Source organism: Balaenoptera ricei, chromosome 7 (assembly GCF_028023285.1).
Source record: "Balaenoptera ricei isolate mBalRic1 chromosome 7, mBalRic1.hap2, whole genome shotgun sequence".
Taxonomy (NCBI): domain Eukaryota; kingdom Metazoa; phylum Chordata; class Mammalia; order Artiodactyla; family Balaenopteridae; genus Balaenoptera; species Balaenoptera ricei.
This window is the reverse complement of record NC_082645.1, coordinates 114059098-114074632: the sequence shown is the minus strand read 5'-3', so window position 1 is coordinate 114074632 and position 15535 is coordinate 114059098. Positions and strand designations below refer to the sequence as shown.

Below are 15535 nucleotides of genomic sequence, written 5' to 3'. Positions count from 1 at the left end.
AAGGAGGTGCCCATGGGACACTGGAAGCTTCCAAACTGTCCTCAATAAGGGGTTTCAGAGGATGTACCTCTTGCTCCCTGGAAGCCAGTCCAGTGCCTGGCTCAAGAATCAATCCGGGGCTTCCCTGGTGGCACAGTGGTTGAGAATCCGCCTGCCAGTGCAGGGGACACAGGTTCAATCCCTGGTTTGGGAGGATCCCACATGCCACGGAGCAACTAAGTCCCTGCACCACAACTACTGAGCCTGCGCTCTAGAGCCCACGAGCCACAACTACTGAAGCCCACGAGCCACAACTACTGAAACCCATGTGCCACAACTACTGAAGCCCACGTGCTACAACTACTGAAGCCCGCTCGCTCTAAGGCCCGTGCTCTGCAACAAGAGAAGCCACCGCAATGAGAAGCCTGCGCACCGCAACGAAGAGTAGCCCCCAGTCACCACAACTAGAGAAAGCCTGCGGGCAGCAACGAAGACCCAACACAGCCATAAATAAATAAATAAATAAATAAATTTATTTATTAATAAAACAAAAAAAAAAGAATCAATCTGCCTGGCTCCTTAAACCTGTATAAACAAAGCAAGTCTCAAAGAAGTTCCAGATTGGTAACATTCCTCTTTGTCCAGTAGACGAAGAGGAGAGGGGACTTCCATCGTCCACCTGGAGCTCCCTCCCTCTTCCCCTTCTTATACCTCTTCCTTTCTCCTCACATGAAAGACTGGTGCCCCTCTGTGGGTGTTACCACGCGGAGGCAATCAGGCTGGCTGCCCCGAGGTGATGAGTCAACTCACCAGGATACAAAGGATGCCCCGCTGATGCCTGGGTCACCTTGGAGTTCAGGAGACTCTGCTGCCCCACACTCAGGCCTCAGGTGTAGGTTATTTCCTAAACAGAGGGACCTCCACTTTCCGGCACAGAATGCCAGGGTGGGAAAGAGAAAGCAGAGGGTTTGGCATTGCCTCCCGGCTCTGGGCTCAGGCTTTGCTGTGGGATCCACCGCATGACACTTGGTTCTCCTGGCCCCTCTTGATTCCTGTGGCGTTCCCGCCAGGGGTGCAGCTTCCTTTCCCCGAAAAAGGTCGTGCCTTTTGGGTGCCTCCAACCCTCAGGGTAGTCTTGGCGCTTGGGGTCCGCAAGCGCTCCCCTACTCTCCGCTCTCCAGCCGAGTCCCCTGCTCCGGAGGCAGGGGAGTCATAGATTCCTGCATCTCACTCAGTTCTTATGGTTCTCTGCCTCTGTGGCCCATCCCGAAGGACTCCTCAGAACCCGAGGGACCGGGACGCCCTGCCCAAGGAGAGGGAATCGTGAGCAGCAGCGATACTTGGGCGTGTTCCCACAACTATGGTAGGGACCACTCTGCGGCAGAAAACGCGAAGGCGACCACCTGTTACGGCTCACAGAAACCAGACTGGGCTCGGCGCTGGGTAAAGCTCCCTCCCCAGACTGTGCAGGTGCACAGGCCACTGGAGCGGACAGCCCCACGCTGCGGGTCCTCGAGTGGGTGCAGTCAAGGTCAGGCGCGCACCCGTCGGTGCAGAAGGAAGCCATCTGGCGGGTCAGACCCGGGGACGTTCTGTAGGGCCGGCCCGGGCTGAGGGCGCACTTAGAGCCACAGCGGCGGGACCAAGATGCTGCCGCACACACGCATGAACACTCGCATCTCGTTCGCGTTTCGCTCCCACACACACCCGCAGGCGAAAAGCTCGCACTCTCCGGCGAAGGACTTGCGCTCTCCCCTGCGGCCCCGGGCAAAGCCCGCTCTCTCTGTGCCTACCTCCCGGACCTCCGGCCCCATCCTCTGCCTCCCCAACCTAAAGGCGTCGGTGCGATCTGAATTACTGTCCCGGCGAGCAGGTGAAAGGTGGAGCCGCAGCGCCAGGCCTCGCGCCTGTCAGGTGCCCCGGGAAGAGATTGGCAACAAGGCAGAGCTGCGTGGATTTCGGGCTGTGCCAACTTTCTGGCTGTGTGACTTTGGGCAAGTTACTTAATTCCTCTGAGCCTGTCTTTGCACTTGCGAAGAGGGAAACTGATCCTTTCCAGGAAGAGCGTGTGTGCTGAGGTCCAGCCTTGTGCGCAGGGCAGCGGGCGCACGAACGCTTGGCGTGCCAGGGCGCGCTCCCTGCAATTCGAGTTCCCTTGTGCGCGCCGCTTTGCAGCTTGGAGCGCAGTCGGGAGAGAGCCCGCCGAGCCGCGGGATCCCTCCGGGGTGGGATGAGGGTGGGGGCAGAGGGGGAGCCCCCGCCGACCCCTCCCGGCCCTCGGCGCGAGTGCCATTGGCCCGGGCTGCCCTGTGGGCGGGAGGATGACATCAGCGGCAGGTTGGATTATAAAGGCGCGAGCGGAGCCGCGGGCTCAGAGCGCACCCAGCAGGCGCTGCGCAGCACTGGGACCCGCACCCGCGTCGCAGCCCGGCCAGCCTGCTCCGCGCTCGCCTGCCCGTCTGCCCGCCGGCCCCGCGCACCCTTGCTGCCGCCGGTCTGCGCCCAGCCACCCCACGGGCACCATGCACCTCTCCCAGCTGCTGGCCTGCGCCCTGCTGCTCGCGCTACTCTCGCTCCGGCCCTCCGAAGCCAAGCCCGGGGCGCCGCCGAAGGTGGGTGCTGTCGCAGGGACGTCGGAACTGTGAGGGGCGGTGGTAGGGCTAGGGGGTCTAGGAGGGTGTGGCCCGCCGGAGGGAGCAGAGGGGGCGGGAAGGCGGCTCTCTCCCTCCCCTGAGATGTGCGCGGGTGAGAGCTGGGGAGCCCTCGAAGCCCGGACTCGGGAGAGCATCGACAAATGCGCAGCCTCTGCCTCAGTGTGGTCAGCCCGGAGAGGGGCAAAGGAGAGGAGGGCAAGGGGCTCCCCGAAGGAGCGGACAACGGCGGCCGCGTGGCAGGTGGATGCAGGGCCGAGCCGTCCGGCACCTCTGGGGGCGCGCTCAGGACTCGAAAGGGACAAACCGCGCTGGCCCGAGTGTCGGGCTGGAGCACCAGCGGCCCCGCAAAGTCCCCCGCGCTGCCGCGGTGCGTCCCTTCACCTGCGCGTTCTTTCCTTCGGACAGGTCCCGCGCACTCCGCCAGGGGAGGAGGTGGCCGAGCCCCAGGCTGCGGGCGGAGGTCAGAAGAAGGGCGACAAGACTCCCGGGGGCGGCGGCGCCAATCCCAAGGGCGACCGGTCGCGACTGCTCCGGGACCTGCGCGTGGACACCAAGTCTCGGGCGGCGTGGGCCCGTCTTCTGCAAGAGCACCCCAACGCGCGCAAATACAAGGGAGGCAACAAGAAGGGTTTGTCCAAGGGCTGCTTCGGCCTCAAGCTGGACAGGATCGGCTCCATGAGCGGCCTGGGATGTTAGTGCGGCGACCCCTGGCGGCGGTGAGTACCACCAACCCCGGCCGCCGGGAGCTCTTGCACACCCAGCTTCCCGTGAAGCCCCCCAGAACCAAGCCTGCACCCCCTCCCGCAGGCCGGCTCCTCTCTGATCCCCTGGACCTTTCCGCCTCCCAGCCAGACCATCTGGGCACAAGATTGAGTGTGTGTGCTAGACATTTGCCCCCAACACCATTTATCATCCCATTTTACAGATGGAGAAAGTGAGGGATAAAGTGGTCAGGGAACTTTGGCAAGGTCAGAAATGGCTCAGCATGGATGAACCCACCTGGCTCCCTCTGGAGAAACAGAGACAGCTTGGAAGGGGGGTCCCACCCACCCCAGGACCATAAAGCAACCAGCAACACTGGCCCCAGTTCTCCAACTGGCGGGATTGAGGGCTGATCCTGGGTTAGTGGGAGCAGAGGAGGAAAGGCATACATACAAGTCAAGGGTACGTTGATCTGCTAGCCACTGCATCATGGTGCTGGGCAGTGAGCAGCCCAGTGGTCAGGACAGCTCCCTGGGTCTGTTGTCCCTGTAATGGGACGGACTTGGAGCGATACCTGCCGCCTCACAGTAGGGAGAACAGCCATTTGTTAGCATCACCCAGGAGCATTTCTGCCCCAGAGCATTCTGATTCTTGTCCCTTCTCTAAACCATGGCCGTGGGCAAACTGGTCTGTCCAGGGTCCTGACGCTGCTGCAATCCGTGTGACTTCAGGATCGAACCTCAGTGTTCGTGGCACTATTCTAGGGCAAGGAAAAAGAAACGAAAATAAATCTATGTTTTTGCCCCAACCTGAAACTCAACATGTCCCAAACTGAGCCCCGCCCCACCCTCCACCCTCCCCCCCCACCCCCACCATGCCTAGACTCCATACCTGGGTTTCTGGTATGGCCTCCTCCGCCTCCACCAGGCTGGAAACCCCTGTGCTACCTTCAGCCCCTGCCGGGTGCTGCACCCCTGGCAAGGTAGTGCGGCCAATGTCCTTCCCTCCTTTCCCCACTCCTCTCCATTCCTGCTGCCCATCAGTACCCATGGAGAAACAACATCCCAACCTCTGGAACTGACATTCAGGTGATTTCGAATCTGACCTCCTGGTGTCCAGCCTTGCCTGCAGCCAGCTGCTGTCATTCCCTGTCCCACAGTCTTTCTGTCCCACTGCAGGCCAAGCTGTTCTCTCACCCCAGAAGCCTTATCAGTGTCTACACTCTCTTCCCCCAAAAGACAAGAGCGCCCATCTTTGAAGGTCTCCAGTGCAATGCCTGAGCCTTTTTTACTACACAGAAAACTTTTTCACCTGAGCTATGGTTGTTTGTGAACCTATTTACCTCCCCAAATTAACTCATGAGCAATTTAAGGGCCGGACACTAGCCTAAGATGATCTGGGGCCTGCAGGATACCCAAAGGGGCTCTTTAAAATGTCTGTCAATGACCCGGAAAACCCACCCCACCCAGCTTAGGAGCACTCCTCGCCCGCCTGCCCTAGCATTTAGCTGGTGTCCTTCCTCTCTGCAGCCAGACTTGACCAGGCTGTGTGCTCCTCCTGCAGGGGCTTCGTTTGTCTGAGATCTTGACTTGCCATGATTTTTGCACTAGTGGACCAGCCTTTAGATGCTACCATTGTGATGGGTTTGTTCTATTCTCTCCTGTCTCAACAATGAAGAGATGGAGCCACAGGCGTCAAATTTCCAATTTGTGAGTTAAGCACCAAGCTCAAACTTTAGAATCCAAACAAATGTTATTCTATGAGTTAGCAGGAGATGAGGTCCTGGCAAGTGCCTGGCATGCACGTCCCCATAGACCCCTTGTTCTTGGATGAGGCTGTCTGTGGGTACCAGGTGTTCATGGAGAGAGGTACTCTGCAGGGGGAATCCAGGTTGCTAAGACTTCTTGACCCCTTTGGCCAGGGAAGTTTGTCAACCTCCTGGAAGTTCTCTTTTAGCTGAATGCCCACCTCCAACACCTTTAACCTTCTCCACCCCACCCTCACCCCCAGCCCCGTGAGAAGGCAGAGCATCCTTCCTGCCGCCTGCAACCTCCTAGTGGAGATGCCTAGGGTATCTCACTGGGCTTAAAAGAGAAAGACAGCTTAGGGTTTTCCCATTAATGAAAGCTGTTCCGAGGCTGTGGCCATTTCTCTACACAGGAGTTGACTTTGGCTCTAACCAGCTGCCATAATGACTGTCGCTGATGGTTATAGCCTTGATTATAAAATGCTAATGGCAGGGATGAGGTGTGGAGGATGCCTGGATGAACACGTTGCCCATGGGGCCCAGGGACACCACAGACATCTGTCCTCTGCTTAAACATATGGGACGGCAGAGAAGGGGGTTGGGGAAGAGTTCATCAAGGCCTTGAGGCCCAGGGTCCCTCTGCCCGGACTGTCCTCTGGGAGGGCACCCCCCTGTCTCAGGAGGAAGCCTTCCTCTGGCCCCCGAGCACCCACACACCCATTAGCAGAGACTGGGTGCAGCCCTCATCAAATGACTCTGCCAACTCACGAGCCAGCAAACCCAGCACGACCACTCATTTCCCCAGGGCCGGTGTGACACACCATTTCCTCTGATTCTGAAGGGGACCCTTTCTGAGGAGAAGCCAGCTGGGGAAGGAAGTGCTATTTATGGGCAGCTGTGACCCAGACACTCTGCCAATGCCCAGTGCGTGGCCCACTGTTGAATCTTAAAGCCAGCCCTGGGAGGTGGCTATTATCCCATTTTATGGTTGAGGAAAGCGATACTCAAAGCTATGCAGGGCCATCCAGGAAGTAACATTCAGAGTTGGGATTTGAGCCCGGATTTCCCAAATCTTCAGATGCTTCTCTCCCCCTTCCCTCCACCATCCCCCAGACACGTAAAGCACCTGACGGAGGGTTTGTATTGTAGCAAAAAACAGAGCTGGGCCGGGGCGGGGGGCAGGGTGCATTTTCCATTCCCTTTCCCTCACTGTGTCTCACTGAGAGCCAAGGGCAAGGCCTGCACTTAGCCAGAGGGGGAGGCGGGCTGGCTGACTTTCTGGTTCCACCTGTGCTGAGGCAGGAAGTGCCAAGGACACAGCAGGCGATGGATGAGGACCTGGAGAGGCGCTGAGTGGAAGGGCCCTTTTTCCTCTGCAGGAAGGCCTTCGTCAGGGCCTGTAGGGCAAATGTGGAGGGATTTTGCCTCCCGCTACAGCAGGAAAGGGAGGAAGGTTCTAGAAGTGCCGTGCAGGCTGGGCTGTCTCAGCTGAGTGTCCCTTGGCCCCTCTGTGTTTCAGGATTGGGAACTTGCTCCGTTTTGCTGAGGTCATCCTTGGTCATCAGCCTCCCAGCATCTGGAAGCACCTCCAGCGCAATGTGGCTTTTACATTTCTTTTTTTTTTTTTTCCTGGTACTGGGAATACACAACACCAGCTGTTTTATTATTATTTAGGGAGGGGGGTATGACTTTATTGTTTGTTTTTTTTTAATGAAAAATAAAAAGTTATATATTATATATATTATATACACAAAACACACACACCTACACCGACGTGATGACAAGGGACAGTTTTTAAGAGACTGACAAAACCAGCTGTAAAACATTGCTGTTTGTAAATTCATGTCATGCATAAATGTATTTATGTTGTAAAGCTATTTATATTGTTTATAAAGAGATATTTATAAAAATTTTATTTATGTAACTAAATGAAAGAAGTCAATCATTGTAATGTTTTTGTCTTAACTAGTTGAAAAATGTAAAAAAAAAGTCATTCCATGAACATCTTGAAAGCTGTCTTTATTTACTCATTGCACCTTTTTTTTAAGAATTAGTCTGAGGAGGAGGGAGAACGCGGAGACAAGGCTTTTGCCTCTAAATAGATCTAGCAGCCGGTTCCGATTCTGGGTTGATTTGTATCAGAATCCCCCGGGAATCTTGTTAAAAATACAGATTCCTGCCCCTATCCACCCTCTGATCTACTGACTCCGACCTCCAGGGATAGGATTGGCCATGTGGCTTTTGTCCCAAGTGATTCTGACCAGCTCGGCCAGGTCAGGAAGCTGCTCAGAGCACGGGACAGCTGAGAAGTCAAATGCGGTGAATTAAATTAAAATTGAATTTAGCTGACTGAGGGCCTCTAATTCTACTCCATCTTCTCTCTGTTATTAAAGGAAACAACTCACTGAAAACCTCCTTTCTGCTTTGGGGAGATTTAGAAGGTTTCCATATATCTTGCAGAATCTGGTCTGGTTACCTTATGAATCTCAGCTCCGGGAAGCATGGGGCGGGTCGTTTTTCCTCGTAGCGCGGACCAGGCTCAGTGGGGGCCTGAGGCCAAGGATTTCAGAAAGAAAGAGAACGTATTATCAGGTTTCCTATTTGCATAGTGCAGTGTGCTTTTCGAGGGGGTTGTGTTTTCTTTTCACCTGAAGCTGCTAACAATTATGGTTCCTATGGAGTCTTGCATGAGAAATTATGACTATTTAGAATCTCTTTTCCTGAAACCAGCAGGAAACTTAAATAATTCCGAGCTAATCTCACTCCGTCCTTCGTACGTGACTCTCCTGTGCAGCTCCCCCTCTGTCTTCTGTCCCTCGTTTGGTGAAAACAAGGACTAAAAGAGCCTTTGGGGCTGGTTCCACCAGGTGAGCACGACCCCTCCCAGGGGGATTGGGAGCAGTGTGGCCCCAAAGACATGGGGTCAGCAGGCCTAACCGAGTATCTCCAGAGGAAATTTGGCTCTGGTGGGAGGGGAGGTGGCCAGTGGCACCTGGCTTTTCTGCTGGCATCCGAGCCCCTGACCTCTCTTCCCTCAGCAGCAGGTTCTCAGGTGGGTCAGCGGCCGACACAGTGACCTCACCTGGGTGAGGAAACAGCTTTGAAGACATGTTCCAGCTGGGGAAGGCCCGCCCTTCCCACTCCTCAACTTCCCCCACTGCCCCAGGGCCCTTCTTTGGGCTGAGCTCTCTACTGCGTGGCTATCTTCCTTCTCTCACCCCGCTTCTGTGGCTCAGAACTCAGGTGCCAGGTCAATGAGGGCGAGGGCCCCCAGCACCCAGGGCTCGCCAGTGCCTCAGTTCACTGTGCTGTCTGTAGACCCCGTGCCAGGGGATGCTGAGGGGCGTTGCAGGAGCAGGAAGGCGGTGGGCACTCCGTGGGCTTTGCTGATGGTGAGGCAGGCACATCTTCCAAAGCCCAGAGGCAAAAGGGGCGGAGAATTCTGGGATTCAGGGAGCCGCCACCAGAAGCTAAAGCTTTTCTCCGTGGACGGTATCTGGGTTGCCAGGATCCTCAGGCCCAAGCGACACATGCTCTCCTCCCAAGTAGCTCTCATCCCTGAATTAGCTGCAAACAACATGCACGACTCTCTGTTGCCAGTTCAGCCTCCCGCTGGTGGAGGCCAGCCCCTCAACCTGTTGGCGTAGGACGTCGCCAGAAGGCAAGTCCTCCTTGACATCCAAACCTGAAGTCCTCCGACAGCTTCCTCGGCAGCTACGGGGACACGTCATCCCAGCCACGAGTTTCTGCTGGAAAGCCGGGGAAGGACCAACAGAGAGTCCATCAGTACCAGGAAAAGTTTTGAAACCTCCAGAGATTACCCGGGTGGTGGTACTGCCCAAGGCTTCCAGTAGCTCCGGGCTGTATCTTGGGCTCGTCCCTCTGCACGAGCAACTCGCCTCCAGAGCTGCTGGAGACCCTGCAGCTTCTCTCACCGGGGTGAGCACAGCAGCCCCGACCAGCTCAGGGGATGGGCCTCACTGGAGCCCTGGTCCTCGGGACGGGGCCAGTACCCCTGCACTGTTAGACGGTTCACTGCGAAAGACCAACAGGGTTAGGCAGAGGCGAAGAGAGATACAGGTGCTGGAAGGCCTCAGGCCTGGGGGTGTTCCGGAGGAAGCCACTCCCTTCCCCGAAGCACTCGGTTATTGGGGAGTCAGGCTGGGGAATGGGGGAGTCTGCCTGGTGCTACAGCTGGTGGCACGGAGGAGCCTGGCTCGGCAGGACTGGGCCCAGGAACCCCACCTCGGGCTCCCGAACACACCTGCAGGAGATGCCCCGTCTCTCGAGCCCGTGCCAGGGAGGTACCACCCTGCGCCCACCATGGAGGTGAGGCAGAGCTTCCAGGTCCTCCGCCAGGCAGCTTCCAGGAGTCTGCCTTCCCTCCTCTGCCTGAGATAGGAGAGGTCCTCCCCTGGTGCCAAACGCGTGGTCCAAAATGGGGCTGCACACAAGCAGGGGGGGCTCTGGGGGTGATCAGAGGGGCCACGATATCCGGACACGGCCAGAGCCTTGCTCTTCCATAGGAAGAGCTCTTCACCCACGCGGGTGGTGGGGGATGGACTGAGGAGCCCCAACCCCAGTTAGAGAGGGAGAAAAGTCAGGGTCCCATCAGAAATGGGATTTGACTCAGACGGTTTACATGAAGAGGCTTAACCCAAGGGACCATCTACAGAGGTGTGGGCCGGTGTGACGGAGGAGCTGGTGGGAAGCCCGGGATGAAGGGAGAAACTGTCCTGGGGTTGGAACTGTGCCACGGTGCAGGGTGGAATGAGGGAGAAATACCCCAACTTCTCTCCCCACCCCGCCCAGCCTCTCGCTCGTGCCTCCAATTGGCTAAACCCACCAGGAGCCAGCCAGCAGGGGAACCCGGGTCAGGTGGCCTGCAGGAGTTGCCTGCCAGGGTGGGTAGGGTGGGAGGCAAACAGACTCACAAAGCGCAAGAGGGATTTGGCTTGAGGCAGGGGTCTGGCACCTTCCTCTAGCAGGGATGAGGCCTGCAGCAGGTATGGGGGCTGATATCACCTCCCTGGAGGCAGGTGATTGTCTTGAATGCAGGAGACAAAGGATTGACTGAGTCCCAAGTGTGGGCACTGTGTGACTGGCAGCTCCTGTTCTAGGCGTTGCCCCACATTCACACCTTTACTGAGCTTGGCTGGAGGGTCACTGGTGCTCCCTCCACACCACCTACACCATCCGCGTCCCTCCCTCCGTGCCCCACTGAAGACTGATAATGATGTTGGAAAAATGTGATTTTTTTCTATTTATCCTTATAGTTTTTCTTTTTATTGTTATTATTCTTTATAATTGACTTACAATATTATATTCGTCCCAGGTGTACAACATAGTGATTTGATATTCTTCTACATTACAAAATGATCACAATACGTCTAGTTACCATCTGTCATCCTACAAAACGATTACAATATCACTGACCATATTCCTTATGCTGTATATTACAACCCTGTTAATTATTTATTTTATAGCTGCAAGTTTGTACCTCTTAATCTCCCTCACCTATTTCACTCATCCCCCCACAGCCCTCCCCACCAGCAACCACCAGTTTGTCCTCCATATCTATGAGTCTGTTTCTGGTTGTTGCGTTTATTCGTTTATTTTTGAGATTCCACATATAAGTGAAATCATACAGTATTTATTTATCTTTATATTTTGGGCTTCCCTGGTGGCGCAGTGGTTGAGAGTCTGCCTGCCAATGCAGGGGACACGGGTTCGAGCCCTGGTCTGGGAAGATCCCACATGCCGCGGAGCAACTAGGCCCGTGAGCCACAATTACTGAGCCTGCGCGTCTGGAGCCTGTGCTCCGCAACAAGAGAGGCCACCATAGTGAGAGGCCCGCGCACCGCGATGAAGAGTGGCCCCCACTTGCCACAACTAGAGAAAGCCCTCGCACAGAAATGAAGACCCAACACAGCCAAAAATAAATAAATAAAAATTAAAAAAAAAAAAAGTCCTTCCTGCATAGCTCTACACCCCACCTTCAAAAAATATATATATATATATGTAATTTGAGACGTTCTGCCTTTTCATAAGAAAACTAGATTGTTCACATTTATTGTCATTATTGCTCACGCTTGGCCCAACTTCTTTATCTGAATTTTGACTTTGTGTTTTTAAGGTTCTTTAATTTTTTTGTCCCTTTTAATTGAATTTTTTTTCTTCTGTAGACTATGGTGCTTGCTTTAATCTTCTGCAATGATTTGGAAAGTAGACATCCTGTTTTTAATTCTGTTAGTGGTTCCATTTAGTTTTTCATGAAAATTATTAAACCCACATTTATATTATTACCAGAATCAAAATCACAAACAATAACTTTGAGCTCCTCCACAAGAGAGACAAAGAATTTAGCCCATTTGCTTCTCCCCTGACCTCTTCTGCCCTTTCTGGGTCTCCATTAACATAGTCTGAGGACAGTCTCCTTAACTGGACTGTTACAACTACCAAAACAACCTCACTCCAAAATACCTCCAGCTTTCTTTTTGTTCCCCCATGTCCATCAGATATTTTGACTTTCCACCCTAACGCCCTTCTCCAGACACGGCCCCACTGCACACGTCTTAGTCTGGGCTGGCTTCTTGCCCCCTGCCTGTTCTCCGTGGCTGCCCGGGCCCCTCCCACGGGTGTGAGGTTTGAATCTCAGCCCCTGTGTTGGGTGTGTGTGTGCGTGTGTGTGTGTCGGGCCAGTGTGGGCGCTGTGCAATACACGGGGCAGCATACGTGCGCTTCCTCCCCAGAGTCTGCCAACCCTTTCACTTCCCGAGCGGCAGTGCGGGCACCGGCGCTGCGCTGCGCTCCCGAGAGGCAAACGGACCTGCTGCGCATCCTTCTCTGGCCACGAGCCGCGGATCCGGAGCTGGAGAATGGGCAGACCTGTCCTCTCTGGGGCTGGCCGGCTCTCCGAGGCATCTCTCCGAGGTCTTCTCTCGCTTTGTCTCATCGGCTGGGGCCTTAAGGCTTCGGCTATGAGCAGGACAGAAACAGGGTTCCAGGGGTCCTAGTTGTTTGATCCAAGAGGGTCAGAGAAGGCGCTCCACTCGGATGGACACCAGGGGGCGCGACAGCGCTGGGAGCATCAGGGGCTCCCCTGGGACAAAGTCAGACAAGCCTGAGGGTGCTGGCGAGAAAGGCTGGGCATCAGAGTGCCGCGTGGAGCGTGTGTCGATGGGGGCAGATGGACCCCAGGCTTGGGTGCGCAGGCTGAGATAGGGGACCCCGGGTGGGCTTTGAGCCCTGGAAAGCGCTGCGGGGCTCCCTCTCCCGGCTTACTGCTCGGGTCAGTTGGTCTGTGGACACCGGTACTGGTGTGAATTCCGGGTGTGAGCAAAGAAAGGCGAGGCAGGCGAGCTGCCGCCGCCGCCAGGGCTCAGGCAGCATGGAGAAGAACTGGGAGCTTTAGACAGCCTCCTGCGGAAGGATCTACCTCTGCTCGGATCTACCTCCTTTTCATGACTGAAAGCACCCCATCAGTAAAAACTTGGGTATAATTAGGTATCTGAACATTAAATACAAGCACGTCTGTGTTAATAAAAGTATGATAGTATTATATACACACATACTTTCTTCCCAGGCCCTGGGATGCACCCACACCCCCTCCACACCCCCAGTGGAGAGAATTGGCCCAAAGAGCCCTCAGCATCTTTCCATGGAAGGCCTGGGGTTGGGGGGGCTGCTGTCAGCCTCCCGCATGATCCATGACCCATGAGAGTGGAAGAAGCTGGGCCCAAACTCAAAGAAACGGTTTAGATCATTTCTGAGGCTTGAAATGGGATGACATCCGGCAGGATGTTGGCCAAATGGTGACAACAATTACCTCTAGATGAGGGATTTCAGGTGGCTCTGACTTTTTATTTCTTGTACTTTTTGGTTGTACTTGCCTTGTTTGCAATGAAGAGGTATGTATACATGTACATATGCGTGTCTATATATGTATGTACATGTATATATACACATAGAGATGTTCACAGCAGCGTTATTCATAATTCATAACCAAAAAGTGATAACAATCCAAATGTCCATCAGCTAGTGAATGGATAAATAAAATGTGGTCTAGCCACACAACAGAATACTATTTGGCAATAAAAAGAAACAAGGTACTGATACATGCCATAACATAGATGAACCTTAGAAACATTATGCGAAGTGAAAGAAGCCAGACACAAAAGTCACATATTGTATGGTTCCATGTACATGAAAGGTCCAGAACATGCAAATCTACAGAAGCAGAAAATATATTCTGAGTGATTGTCTAGGGCTGGAGTGGGAGGGTGAGGGGAAATAGGGAGTGATTGCTGATGGGTATGAGATTTCTTTTGGGGGGTTAAGAAAACAGTCTAAAATTGATTGTGGTGATGGTTACACCACTCTGAATATACTGAAAACCATTGAATGTACATTTTAAACGGGTGAAGTGAGTAGTATGTGAATTATATCTCAATAAATCTGTTATGTAGAAAACAATAAGGTTATTTCAAAAGGGAGAAGAATTTCAAAAACTCCAAGAAAGGAAACTCTTAGAATAAAATCAGGCTCTCAGAACCCAGCCCTGTGCTTGGCTGGACCTTTTCCAGGAGGGGGGTTTCCTAAGCTGCATGCAGAGGTGGGTGGACCAGCACCAGATGTCAGCTGACCTGGGCCCCTTTCCTGGCACCATCCCCTCCAGCTGGGAGGCTTGGGCAAATGAAACCTCAGCATCCTCTTCTGTAAAATGGGAGCAATAATAGTCCTACCTCGTGCAGCTACTGTGAGGATGACCTGAGATGATGCGTGTCAGGGTCTTTGCTCTTTGCCTGGCACATGAAGAGCTACGATTACTACAAGACAAGGTGTATGCACACTCCACCACCTGAGTGCCTGGCTTCCCAAACTGCAAACAAAAGCCCAGTCCCATGAACAGTGATGCCCAAATTACCACAGCCTGTAGGATGGTGCCTCCTGCCACAATCACCCCACTAATTTCAGGGAAACCCCAGAGGCACCACACACTTTCTTTCCTTGTCCTCCAGGTGGACAGTCGATGGCACACAAGCCCTCAAAGGGGACACTGGCCAAGCCATGCTGTCGAAGCCCCCCCAGGAATGCTGCTTTGTTGGGCACAGAAACCCGCCACTGAGGCCACCTGAGCTCTCTGGGGCTGGGGTCGGGGAGGCCCCGGTCCCTGAGCAATGCTGCTGGGTCAGATCTTCGTGAGCTGCTCCTTCAGCTGCTGCCACCAGCCTCTCTGGCCTTTGGGCCTTGAGGTCAATCCATGTGGGGAGGGGCAGGGGTGGAGGGTGACAAGTGACCCCAGGCCATCCCCTCCTTCCTCATCACACCGTTCTGTCTGTCCTTTGCTTTGTCCTTACAGCCAGTCCAACACCTCCCAACACTCCCCCAAAACTCCTTTCTCCTTCAGCAAAGGTCTTTGTGCCTATTGACACCTACAAATGGGTGGCCAGAGGGGTCATTAGCTCCCCAGTCCACAAGAGCAATCCCATTTGGGCAGAACCAAGATGCTCCCCCAAAGTGGTTGCGAGTTTCTCAAGGGCAGGGATGAGGTCTTTCTTGTTCCAATGTTCCCAGCAACTAGCCCAGTTACTGGCACATCACAGATGCTCAGCGAAAGTTTGTGGCAGCGAAGGGCAAGCTGAAGGCTCCTGCGCTGATCCCTGCAGATGGGAAGTTGAGTGACTCTCATGGGTGAGACCCCTGGGGTGACTCTGTGGGGCCACTCACAGAAGGGACGGGGGCTGTGAGCAGGCCGCATTCTGTTATCAGTAAATGAAGCCAAAGTGGCTGGCCTGGGGGTGTGAGCTTCTGTCCCTTGAGATGGTCCCAGAATCACAGAGTGCTCAGGGCGGCTATCATGCAAAGCACATGGTAAAGGAGAGAGGCCTCCAGGAAAAGCCCTTCTCAGAACTGGGCTTACACCTTGCCCATCTCTGCTCAAAAGCAAGAGAAATGGCTGCTCAATCTCTGTCATTGCCGCCATCAAAGTTTTAAGACTTCCTTTATGACCCTGAGAAGCCCATTTTCCCTGGCTCACGGCTTCCATCTGTCTTCTGGCAATGTTCCCACTCTGTGGTCTTTTCCTGTGATGAGAAAGTCTCTCTGACCCTTTGCACTTATGACAAACATCTTTGGAGATGTGTGGTTAAACAAATATCTTTGCCCCTCTGAGCCTCAGTTTCTTAATCTGTAAAATGGGGATAATATCTAATTCAGAGGGCTGTGAGAAGACTGGATGCCCTAGTAATGTCTTACCTGTTGTCTCAGTTAATACTTAATAAATGGCAAGAAGAGCAATAAAATGTGCATGGGCTACTCTGCTAAAGTGCATTGAATACAGGGGTGAATATGAAGCTATAGTCTTTCCTAGGTGATAATTATTCCAAGTAAAAATATATTTCACAGAAACAGAATTTTAAGAAGTGTACCTGAAACCACCTCAGTAGAGAGG

The 15535-nt window shown here is 54.0% G+C and overlaps 1 protein-coding gene across 1 annotated transcript; it reads left to right on the top strand.

The window, feature by feature from the left end:
• Positions 1–2384: 2384 nt before the first annotated feature.
• Positions 2385–6724, top strand: NPPC (natriuretic peptide C). Its single transcript, XM_059927481.1, has 3 exons — positions 2385–2591; positions 3039–3349; positions 6602–6724. The coding sequence occupies exons 1-2, from the start codon at positions 2502–2504 to the stop codon at positions 3327–3329; spliced, it is 381 nt and encodes a 126-aa protein (XP_059783464.1). The 5' UTR covers positions 2385–2501; the 3' UTR covers positions 3330–3349; positions 6602–6724.
• Positions 6725–15535: the final 8811 nt, after the last annotated feature.

Coding starts and splice junctions, on each gene's coding strand:
- NPPC (XM_059927481.1), top strand. CDS start 2,502: ATGCACCTCTCCCAGCTGCTGGCCTGCGCCCTGCTGCTCGCGCTACTC. Junction 2,592..3,038: donor AGCCCGGGGCGCCGCCGAAG/GTGGGTGCTGTC, acceptor TCCTTCGGACAG/GTCCCGCGCACTCCGCCAGG.